The 12,002-nt window shown below is 51.8% G+C and overlaps 4 protein-coding genes across 4 annotated transcripts; 2 read left to right on the forward strand and 2 right to left on the reverse strand.

Moving 5' to 3' along the window:
* Positions 1-1,650: 1,650 nt before the first annotated feature.
* On the reverse strand, positions 1,651-4,561 carry IAQ61_000939 (uncharacterized protein; the record flags this gene model as incomplete). The annotated part of the gene is made up of 3 exons (XM_003841312.2): positions 1,651-3,440; positions 3,500-3,586; positions 3,763-4,561. 3 exons carry the CDS (start codon positions 4,559-4,561, stop codon positions 1,651-1,653), a joined length of 2,676 nt encoding a protein of 891 aa, XP_003841360.2.
* Positions 4,560-6,745, forward strand: IAQ61_000940 (uncharacterized protein; the record flags this gene model as incomplete). Its single annotated transcript, XM_003841311.2, has 3 exons — positions 4,560-4,608; positions 4,824-4,849; positions 4,907-6,745. 3 exons carry the CDS (start codon positions 4,560-4,562, stop codon positions 6,743-6,745), a joined length of 1,914 nt encoding a protein of 637 aa, XP_003841359.2.
* Positions 6,746-7,703: 958 nt separating this feature from the next.
* IAQ61_000941 (uncharacterized protein) lies at positions 7,704-9,532 on the reverse strand (the record flags this gene model as incomplete). The annotated part of the gene is made up of 2 exons (XM_066094887.1): positions 9,128-9,532; positions 7,704-9,077 (listed from the first exon to the last, which is right to left on the reverse strand). Exons 1-2 carry the CDS (start codon positions 9,464-9,466, stop codon positions 7,704-7,706), a joined length of 1,713 nt encoding a protein of 570 aa, XP_065955195.1. The 5' UTR covers positions 9,467-9,532.
* A 1,407-nt stretch (positions 9,533-10,939) lies between these two features.
* On the forward strand, positions 10,940-11,948 carry IAQ61_000942 (uncharacterized protein; the record flags this gene model as incomplete). Its single annotated transcript, XM_066094888.1, has 3 exons — positions 10,940-11,309; positions 11,332-11,416; positions 11,547-11,948. The coding sequence occupies exons 1-3, from the start codon at positions 10,987-10,989 to the stop codon at positions 11,946-11,948; spliced, it is 810 nt and encodes a 269-aa protein (XP_065955196.1). The 5' UTR covers positions 10,940-10,986.
* Positions 11,949-12,002: the final 54 nt, after the last annotated feature.

Consider the following 12,002-nt stretch of genomic DNA (forward strand, 5'->3'; position numbering starts at 1 on the left):
GTTTCCACGCCAGGGAGGTGTGAGCGCGAGAGATCTTGGGCGCCCTAGTCCCATCCGGGAATAGCTCCCACTGGCCCCCCCCCCCCCTCCCCCTCCATCAATCACCGTCAACTCCTCCTCTAAAGAAAAACCTCACCACTCGTCCTTGTTCACGATGCACATGATTGGCCGCAGCAGCGTCTTTTGTTTTATTTATTTTTCATCTCGTTCTGTTTTATTTTGTTTTTCGGGTATTTCATCTTTCCTTGCTCAGCCGTTGGGTTTCCAATTCCCTCTTTCGCCGCTGTTGTTGGCGTGTTCTCGTGCGGACACAAGAGAGAGAGAGAGAGAGAGAGAGAGAGAGAGAGAGAGAGAGAGAGAAGAGAGAGGCCCGTGTCTTGTGGCTCCTCCCCTGCATTCCTGAACGTGTAGGAAGCCCTAAGAAAGAGAAGCGCTGGGAGAGAATCATGGCTCCCCAGCGTCCAAGGTCTTACCCATCGAAAAGGACCCCAAAGACAAAATACAGACGCAGACCCTTCCACCCCATCCTCTTTGGAAAAAAAAATATCGCCGACTTCATCCAGATCTTCTTCACCCTTGCATCTGTCTCGCCTGCCCGTCTGCCTTCTTTTTCTGCCCGTCTTCGCAACCAGACGAGAGCGCACCCACCAGTGCGCAAAGTTCTTGACCCGCGATCCAGACTCGTCACTCAACCATGAACATCCGACACCCGCCCTCCCCATCCTGTCACAACTCCTAACCCACCTACCTAGTTCCCACCAAAACACTGCGCCACCAACCTCCAGGACAGTCCACTTTCCCTGTGCAATACCTAGGCAATGGCAACTTTCCCACTCCCGCCAATCCCTCCATGCGTCCTGCCATCTCAGTCTTTTTCTTCCCTTGTGAAAGCAGATGGGAGCCATGGCGCAAATAGCGCCGTCGCCGCCCTCCCCCTACGCGGGGATTCCACCCAGCATAGCGTCGATACGAGGCCTTGCATGTCTCAAGACCCCATATCGAGAGTTCATCCTCCACACTCAGCCTAACTGCCCAAACATACGCGCGCACCCTGAGCCCATACAAGGACCAATCTGCCATCCAGCCTCGCATCGTAGTACCGTACAATCGTGTTCTGTATATAGATGCCCTGCCGCTTCATTCCCCTCCCCCACCCGTCTTACAATCCCCATTGCTGACAAAAAAAAAGCGTGTTTTTCTTTCCAACGAATACCCTTACGGTACGTGTTCCGCATCCTTTGCTTTTCAATCTCTACAATGACATCTTCCATCACCAGCACTCGTCACGAGGTTGGAACAACTCCAGTCGAGACCCGTACGAAAAGCACGTGAGACCTGTGAACCACCAATCGTGTCATGTCATCATCAATCTATTGCTCTTTTGTCCATACTACTACTACTACTGCTACTATGTACCTACTTTCAAGACCGCAAACACGGCCCTCATATCGTAACCCGGTAAACAAAAAAAACAAAAAAAATCACGCCTGATCCAACCACGCCGACCCAGCGCCCTCGCAATGCTTTCAAACTAGGCGGCCCTCTGCCACAACTATCAATCCCTCCCTCTGTCCCCGATGAACCCAAGCGCCGCCGCAAAAATGCAAGACATGGCCGCGCAGAAACAAAAATTGCTCATGAGAGCCTGGCTTAATTCACGTCCATGCCCTCATCCTCCACCTCCTCCTCTCCATCTTCCTCACCCCCAGTCAGCACCCCAGCACTGCCCAGACTACGCTTACGCGTGCTGGCAACACCAAACGTGCGACCCGTCACCTGACCTAGAAGATCCAGCTCCTCACCCCCAACCACTCGCGACTCTGGACTGGCTTCACAGCAGAGCTCAATCACGCTCGCTGGACTCAGATTGCGGAACCCTGCTGTGCGCACTACGCGACCAAAGTTTTGCATGCAAAAGGCTGCAGCTCGCTGTTTGAGCCAGTCCTCTCCCGCCGTCGCAGCACGCTCCCAGATAACAGCAGCATGCTCAACATCAAGCTCTCGACCCAGTCGGTTGACACAGAGGAGACGCAGACGAGGCATGTCGTATATGTTCGACATGACGAGCATACCCGCAACATCACTCAGAGACGGACCGCTCTGCGGGTTGGGTGCAATGCTGTCCGTATAGAGATAGAACAAGAAAGCACGAACAGCCGAATAAGGTTCGGGAATGTGCATCTTCTTGGAATGGAACTCCGCCATCTGAGCACTCCAGAGCCGAGCAAAATGCGGCCAGCGAGCGTGGAGAATCAGCTTATGAACGTGAATGGGTCGTGATACAGGCGTAGTCGACAATGACGGGGAACCGGTCGTTGGCGAGACGTCAACATAGTCTTCGTCATCTGCATCTGCCGTAATGATGAAGTCGGCACCGTTGCCACTCTCCGGTGGTTGATCAAACGTCAGGGATAAATCTGCGCCGATACCACTGAGGTGAGAGGAAACATTGGCGTCAGATGACGGCATCATCTTAGATCGCGAATCCGAGGCCAGCTCGTTTCCTAAGATGCCGTACTTGCGAAGATCGATGGCAAGCACATCACTCAGATACTCGCCATTGTGATTCCCCTCCCCTGTCGATTCAACAGGGCTTCCGAGCAGCCAAGCATGTGTTCCTTCCGGATTGGTCGTGCAGTAATGCCAGCGATAATTAGGACTGTACAAATCCTTGCCCTCTGCCAACTTCTGCCATCGGAGGGTATCCAGCTCCAGACTGGACAAGCTCGTCTCGCAACTTAGCTCAGCTGGTGTGACAAAGTCCAGCAGGCATCCGGAGGAAAAAATGTGAAAGTGAGTTCCAGCCGCTTGCGATGGTAGATTCGGGCTGGAATGGAACTTGAGCGACGAGATGGATCCAGGTGCAACATATGGAGACCTACTAGCACTCATGCCATGGTAAGACTGGACACTTGAGTTGGCTGTATAGCCGGTACTGCCTGTAGCCACTTGGCCGGATGCAGGGACGGCAAACCTATGACGAGAGGAGGTCAGTTGCCGGTCACCGGTTCCAAATTTCATGGCATGATCGAACTCCGGGCTGCCACGTAGATCCAACCACCAGATCTCGTTACTCTTCTCCATATCATCATTGATGCCTCCAAAGATCCAGATACGGCCATTCCAGATCCAGCTTGCGTGATCATATCTAGGCACGAATCTCCAGGTGCGCGACCAGGTCCAAGTCTTGAGATCAAGGTAGCATATATCATCTAGTACACTGTCGTGGCCTGTCTGTCCGCCGCTAATATACAATTTGTCATCGTATATCACAGCCGAATGCCGAGCGCGTCCGCGCGGTATGGGCCCGTGAAGTTCTGGCTGTGTCCAGTGCGCCGTCTTGAGGTCGAATACTATTACGTCGGCAAGATGCTGGCGGTGCTCATTCTCTCCACCAAACACGAGTAGCTTGTTGCCCTGCCACAGACATGCCGTGTGGCCTTTGACGGGGATATTAGCATGTATGAGAAGAACAAAGGCATTGCATGATTGCACATACCCATGCGGACCCCAGGGATGTCGCCATAGTTGTCTACCAGGTTCCACTGTCGGGTTAGAAGATTCAGCCGAAGAACGTGGTTGTACACTGTGGACGTGGTTAGCACGTGTCTTGATTAGATATATCGCTGGCATGTCGCATTCCAGGCCTTGGACAACCTTGCATCCACTAGTGATCGGGACAAGACTCCATGTCGGCGTTTCTGCTCCACGTTCATCGGATGCGAGCAGCAGTGTAGCACAACGACCAGCCCTCCTACTTACCTTCGTCGGTGTATTGATCAAACCCTCCAAAAGCATATATTTGATCGTCGCCAACGTATGTGACGGAGGCGTTGACGAGGCAGGCAGGCTTGGCGCCGATGGTGGATATCATCCTGGGCTTGTAGCCCTCGACGGCGGACCTGCGACTGCGCACCGGGCTTGCGGACATGAGGAAGGTGTTGCTATTCGATCCGGTGCTTGCAGGCGTTGTAGTCGGCGCTGGCGAGGGTGTCGAGGTGAGGGCGGGGGGAAAGGCGGTTGGGGGAGCGAGGGCGGGTCGTGCAGTCGGATGTGCCATTGACCTAGCGAGCGAAAGTGACTGTGGGGAGCGGTTATGGTCAGGGCCCTGTAGGGCAAAGAGATGCCTCTGTTCAGCCGTCGTGAATGCGTTGAAGCTTGACATGTAGGGTAACTTGCACAGTGACAGTGGGCGGTGAGCGGTGGCAGGAAAGAACGCTGGATGGGGAAACGCCGACTCCCCCAGCCACGGCAAGAGCGCTGCGGTGCCACTTGCCACGGCAGACTGCCGGAAGGAAGTCTTGTCACTCAGCGCTGGCCTGTGCAGCAACGAGCATTGCACCAAAGCGACAAAATAGGCTGGCCTTGCCCACTCATCGCGCACGATGCATGCATTGCATGGAACAGAGAAAGAGAAAGAGGAAGAGAAGAGGGGGAGGGCCAACGCATCGTCTCTCCCTGCACACCGCATCCGGCACTCATTTCCGCCAGCCTTTAGCCTCACCAGCCTGAAGGGGGAGAGGAGGGGGGATGGCCAGTCATGTGATGTCATCGTGCGCATGACCGGGCGTTGCGTTGTGGTCGAGCCCGCTGCAGGGGCCCTTCATTGTCGCCCCGTCAACGACAGACCGTAAACAAACCATATTTAACCACTTCACGCCTGCCAACCCAAAGCCCTCTCATCACACACATACACCTCCACATACACCTCCACACAATCCTGCATCTCCATCTCACGAGCGCGCAAATTCAATTACTTCGAATCCATACTTCAAAGCATCGATTACAGCATTGTCTAGTACTACTAATCTTTACACATTCAGCATCAAATCAGCAACACATCCATATTGTAGGACAGCCGCATACAAATTGCATACGCTCCCACACAAGACTAACACTACACTAGTACCACACCCTAGTTAGGCAGTCAGTCATGGCCACCCCAGCTGTGTTGACTCCGGTCAAGAGCCGCTCCTCAGTCTTCTCTTCCCGCACCGCCGGCGGTCGGATGCCATTGACGCCTTCTCCCCGCACCCCACGAACTCAGACTCCTGATGTGCAGGCACACGAGTCGATTCATGGCGGCAACTTCATGTCCCGCATCCAGCGTTCAGTGTCCAAGACGACACGTGATTCACCAAAGTCAAACATCGCCCGCAACTACACACCACGTCGCCTTGAGCTCGGTGTATCGGAATGGTCGCTGACAGGATCGGGATCTACCACCGCATCAAAAACGCCAGTCAAGGCGAAGAAAGAGAAGAAAGAGAAGAAAGATAAGAAAGACACCACTGTTCGTAGCCGCCCCACCAAGACTCGCATTGCATACAACGCTGCCGACCGCTTCATTCCCAACCGGACTGCAAGCGAGGCAATCTGCAATGTCGGTACAGGCAAGATCGATCTCGAGCAGCGCCCCAAGTCATCCAAGAGCGAGGGTTCGAAAATTCTGGCCACCGCTGCCAGCGCTTTTGATCTTGGCGGCCGTGGATCAGAGGAGGATGTCACACTTTCACTCGAGGGTCTCAGCCTGGAGGATGAAGAGGAGGAGAGCCGTCCCCGTTCAAAGCCCGCGCCTGGCGCAGCAGCATACCAGTCCACTCTTGCTTCAGCATGTGGCATCAACACAAACACCCGCATCCTTGCGTTCAAGCCTGCGCCTCCAGAGTCGTCCAAGCCTATCGACCTCCGCTCCCAGTACAACCGTCCTCTCAAGCCTGCAAGCAGCGTCAACGCTCAGTCTCGCCGTCGCATTCCTTCTGCCCCTGAACGCGTCCTGGATGCTCCTGGTCTTGTCGATGACTACTATCTCAACCTCCTTGACTGGTCTTCTGGCAACCAAGTCGCCATCGGTCTTGAGCGTTCCGTCTATGTATGGTCTGCTGACAGCGGCTCTGTCTCTTCTCTCCTTGAATGCCCTGCAGATACCTACATTTCCTCTGTGAAGTGGTCTGGTGATGGCGCCTACGTTGGTGTTGGTCTTGGCACGGGCGAGGTCCAGATCTGGGATGTGGAGGAGCAGACCAAGCTCCGCAGCATGTTCGGTCACGAGACCCGTGTCGGTGTCATGGGCTGGAACAAGCACATCCTCTCGACCGGTGCACGCTCTGGTCTCGTTTACAACCACGATGTCCGCGTCGCTCAACACAAGATTGCCGAGCTCGTTTCGCACACTGGTGAGGTCTGTGGTCTTGAGTGGCGCGCCGATGGTGCCCAACTCGCGACCGGTGCCAATGACAACATGGTCAACATCTGGGATGCTCGCGCCCTTGCTGCTCCCAAGTTCACCAAGACCAACCACCGCGCCGCTGTCAAGGCTGTCTCATGGTGCCCTTGGCAATCAAACCTCCTTGCGACTGGCGGTGGTTCCAATGATCGTCAAATCTACTTCTGGAACACCACCACTGGTGCCCGCATCAACCACATCCCCACCGACTCCCAGGTCACCAGCCTGCGATGGAGCACACACTACAAGGAAATTGTCAGCACTGGCGGTTTCCCAGACAACAGCTTGAGCATTTGGAGCTACCCAACTGGCGTCAAGAACATGGAGATCCCCGCACACGAGTCTCGTGTTCTTCACAGCTGCCTCAGCCCCGATGGCCAGATGCTCGCTACCGCCGCTGCTGATGAGTCACTCAAGTTCTGGAAGGTCTTTGAGAAGAAGGCGGGCCAGCCATCTATTGCCGCTGCTGGGTCTGCTTCTATGAAGACCAGCGCCGTCAAACAGATGACCATCCGCTGAGTCTGGTCGCACGTGCGACGCATACGGTCAGTGTCTAGCAGTTAGCTGACACTCGGCCAACAAGGTCTCGCACAGTCGAGACTATCTGACATGCCGGTTTGCGCAATGGAGCCGCCATCATCAACCCGACTCTACGCGCAACGGTAAGTTGGTAAGTATCACATCTCATTTGGGCATGTGACGCGATCCCCTTCATCTTTGTGGGGATCTCCACATTCAACCGCCCTCGGAATTATCTGTCAATTATGGCTGGGTTCATACATGGAAGCGCTCCTATTCAGCACGGCGTCTCGGAAAGCATTACTATGGTATTTGTCAATCATTTCCACTTTCGGGAGCACACTTGAGCAGCACGAAAATTTCATGACGACAAGAATGAACGAAAAAGACGACTCAGTCTGTGTTTCGAGGTGTTTTTTTGGGCCTTTTGGCTTTTCTGGGAGGTGTAAGAATAGGGATATATCTGGCCTGGACGTGATGGGAGGCTTTGATATAAGCGTCATAATTGATTTAGTCAATGAAAACCCTTTGAATACAACAGAATAATGTCATATGCCCCGAAGGAATGCATTGGATCACCAATTCACAACTGTGGGACATGGTTGACTGTCATGTGAGAATACATGTAACGAGTCAGACGTAATGAAATTCATCTCTATGCCCTGAGAGCACCACAGACATTTGGGCTAATTTTGACACTAACGTGTTGCGTACGCCATCTGCTATACTGTGTTATATATGTGTGTCCTGCCTTGAGATTCCGGTTCTAGGTAACTGCGGCGAGGCTGAGCTGTGTATGAAGGAGTGCGGTAGAATCAGAAAGAAAATGAGATGGGCAATATCAAGGGTACTATAGCGAGCAGTGATCAAGACTATAATGGAGAAGTAGTGGTGCATATATCACTATTACAAAATAATGGACTCTCCATTTCAATCCCAATAAGCACCCGCAAAAATCCTACCCATACCTAACTTTGCGTCCACCTTTCCCCTCCTCCATCCGATAACTCACCGCAATGCCCTTCCGCTCCGCATACGCAATTGCCTCTCTCCCATTAATCCTTCGGCACCCATCCGCATGGATAGATCGCAGCGTGGGCAGGCCATCTGCCAACATCTTGATGCTTGCACCGCTGATATTCGTGTGCGAGAGATTGATCGTCTCAAGGCCCGTGTCGTGTGTGAGCAGACCCGCAATTTCGTCGTCGTCGCACGGCATGGTGGATATATCGAGTGATTGTAGCGACTTGGTGAGGATGCGGCGAGATTGCGTAAAGAGGCTTTGGCGGGTTTTGAAGAGCCCGTGGTGGGCGTGGCTTGGGTCGAGGAGGCCACGGAGAGTCAGGGATTGTAGGGGTATGGCGTTGGGGAGTTGGTGGATAGTGTACGAGGCGTCGGCGTATAGGTCGAGCAGGCTCTCTAGTGTTTCACCTGAGAGGGCTTGGAGTTCAGTTATTGTGAGGTGGGAGAGTGCGGGTAGTCTGCATGCGAGTAGCTCCAGGGTTGGAAATTGCCGGAGGAGTGCGAGATTGATCACTAGGCGCTGCACGGTGGGAGGTATCGAGGGGAAGTGAACGAGCATAACCTGGTTCAGGACAAGGCTTTTTAGTGGTAAGTCTAGGGGTGTGGGGTCTCCGCCGATCAATGCGTGCAATACATGCGTCAAGGATAGCGATTCGAGTGCTGGCGTTTGCTGGGGATATGGTAGGCTTGCATGTTCCCCAAATGAAATGAAGTGCATACTGAAGCTTCGCAGATTGCTATATATGCCTACCCAGTCGGGCCAGTTCCCACCCAATCTAGTTGGCAAGTGTACTTTGTTGAAGGCGACGTGATGAAGCTCTGGACGATACTGTAGGATCTGCTGCGCCGTGTCCACTTTGATCTCTGGATGAATAATGTATTTCCTCAAGGATGTGGAACACTTGGCGATGTCGACAAACGTCGTCGCCATGTTATAAGGTAAAGTGATAATCTCGAGCTCGGTGAGGCTCTTACAAACTTTTGCTAGTCTCGTGAGCATATCGGTATGCTCGAATCGGTGTATTGTGAGACGGGTCAAACGTGAGTCAGAGCGTTTTACAGCTGCTGCAACGAAGGAACGAGGTACAGGTCTGCGAGCGCCGGAGAGGTCGAGGTGCATCCAAAGTTTAGACATATGTGAAAGGTAGTCCCTCCAACCACGGCTGACGCGCATACAGTTGACCATCTGGCGGAACGAGAGGTATTCTAATATCATTTCGGCCAATTCAATAGGAATAACCGTTAATGGGTCCCTAGCTGTGGCTGGCGAGAGCTTGCGAGTGAGTCTGTCGTGCAATTGTTGAAGGACCTTAGTCACATGTCAGCTTGGCCCCCTACAAAATTTATAGAAAATCATACTTTGAAGTTTTGGTCATCCGTGGGAACGTTCTTCATTCCATACTTATAAATTCCAAGCGCGGTCTCTGGCTTCTCCATCTTTTCCAGGGCGCTTGCCGTGCGCAAGTAGCCTGTTACTGCCTTCTTATTCATCATAATCATTGCTCTGCCATCCTTGACCGCAGCACTAAACTCATTGAGTTTATCGTAAGTCGCCGCACGATGGTCATACAGACCAAGCGTGGGTGAAGTGTTGATGCCTTGCGACAGGACCTCAATCGCCTTCTCATATTGTTTCAGCCTGTAGTATCTGCGACCAAGCTCCTGGTACTCTTCTGGCGAGGTATTCTTCTCCGCCATGAGGGAAAGCCTGAAATTCGGTAGATTGATGTAGAGATTGAATGATAGCCAGACTGTGAACTTGTATAGTCTGGTTGCGTGATGCGCGTGGAGGATGCGTGGAGTCCCGATTGAGAAAAGCGTGGCACGCGCCAAGGCGCGTCATTCGTTGTGCAGGGTGACGACATGCCTCCTTTGAACAATCAACATGTTGAGCATACTTACTATCATCTAATAAACGCCACAAGCTTTTGTTTAAGAAACAATCGTATGATATCGCAATCGAATATTTCACGGCCCGGCTCACACTGTAAGAAGCAGCTGCAGGCGCTGATACCATATACTATTGTAACATTCACCTCATCAAAACCACCCATAGTCGGAGATCCGAGATTCAACCAATTCTGATGGAGACAACACAACTGGCTGATGTGGTCCACTAAATCATGGAGAGCACTTGATAGGTAAAGCTGAATCGGAGCATGGGCCCATATATCGCATTGCTCATCATGACTGTGTACTACCAAACTGGAAACCTGGATAGGAAAAGGCCCACATTCTTCAATACTGCCTTAATGCTCTACGTCTATAGATTTTTGCCTCTCGTTCACATTATCCAGTCTCTAGGTCTCGCGTAGACTGTCCTTTCCTCCCTTCGAATACTGTTCAAGCCATCCATCCAGCAATTTACACAATACTCTCTTTTCTTAGGTGGGTGCTTTCTCTGGTGCATTGGTGCCGGAATTTTGTGTATAGTCTTATAAGCACGACTCGAAGTATGCGCGAAGGTTGATATGTCGATTACTCAATGCCTTTTCGAGTTCCAGATTGCTTACATCTACGCTTCCTTGTCGTGCTTTAAAGGGTCTTCGACATATTAGAATGTGTTCGTCATCTCGTTTAATATATATATATGGGCTCTTAAATTCCTTTGGTTCACCCGTAATATAGAAAAAATTCTTAAATCGTTCTATGCGCTCAGTTGTACTGGCGAAGGTAAATTAGGTTGAGAGAAGGTACACCATGCCCTTTGAAAATTAGTTATTGGTGATCAGCCACACACAAGTGTGATGTTGCGAATATCATGTCGGTCGAATGATCTATTCTTGGGTCGATATATCTTCCATAGAGAAACCTTGAACGGTCTTTCTCTCCCACTCTGCCAATACCTGGACAACCCACGACATTATCGATGAATCCGCGATCTGGTATATACATATCAGACCCACAGGCTGCAAGATGCAAGCCAAACTAGCCCCAAGATAAGTTTCGCCCCGAAATAAGGAAAAGGATTCCATCCTGTCATGATCTAACATTGTGGCACCCAATGAGACGAAAGCAGGATGCGCGATGCATTTCCTACCGCCAATCAATACATTGATAAAACGCCCATATCAGAATCATGTCTTCCTATGGATTAGAGAGCCGGCCTTACACGCAAAATACCTCATACAAGATGATCTATGGATCATGCTGTCTATCAGCCTTGCGTAGTTTCCGACCCACTGATCAACACAACTCTCCTGCACCTTTATAAAACCATGAGCTCCATATGGACGGCATTCCTGCCTCTCACGACCATTTTCACCGCTCCAGCGGAATGTTGGAATTCTGAGCCATGGATTATCCAAAATGTGGCCACAACCTGGTGGAAGCAGGGTAGTGACCTTGTTGCGAGCTGCTTTCCGCCAGCCTTCCCTTTCTCCCTTTCTAGCATCATTTACTCGCCGGGTCTCTGTCCAGAGGGATGGACAAGTGCTTGCGACCGACAGATAATGTCGAGTGGACAAGAACTGAAAGTTGTGTTGTGCTGTCCTGCGTATGTATTCATTGGCGTCTCGTGTTCATGGAGGTCATACAAAGGGTAACTGACGAAGGGAGTTTAGATCTTACGGGTGTGCAGCTACTAGTAGCGCAGTGCACGATTGGGAGGATCAATTCGGTTGCGCAGCTCCGTATTCTGTCGACAAAGTGGGCTAGAAGATAAGCTCAGACGTGGCCTATGTCAGCAGTATATACCAGCTGCAAGTTATGATCGTCGAAGCAACTGTAACGACACACTCTGCAGTGTGATATCCGTACTATACTAACTTAATATTAGACTTCCATCAGCTCATCGTCCGACTTGCCTTCTCGAACAGGGCTACCAGAACCTGCATCTACTGCCAGCTTCGCAGCATCTTCGACTTCCGCATTCTTACCAGTAGATACTACACCATCAAATCCCTCTGGCACTACCAGCGATGGGCTCTCGAAAGGCAGCATTGCAGGAATCGCTGTAGGCTCTGTGATAGGCATAGCACTCATTAGCCTCCTCAGATATATTGCACGGGCTCTCCACCGATGTCATCGCGGTAGTGGTAATGCCAGTCTACGGCCTGTGGTGCAGGATGCGGAACAGCATGGCAAGGTTCAATCTGAAGCGACACACTATCAAGATGCCACGCCTACAGAAATGGGCGCTGTGGAGGAAAGAGCCATATCTGAGCTGACTGGACGTTAGGCAACTGTGTGCGCGTTGGAAGTGACAAAGAGCCAAGATAGGTAGATTTTAATG

Source organism: Plenodomus lingam, assembly GCF_022343315.1.
Source record: "Plenodomus lingam strain CAN1 chromosome Unknown contig_11, whole genome shotgun sequence".
In the NCBI taxonomy this organism is placed as follows: Eukaryota; Fungi; Ascomycota; class Dothideomycetes; order Pleosporales; family Leptosphaeriaceae; genus Plenodomus; species Plenodomus lingam.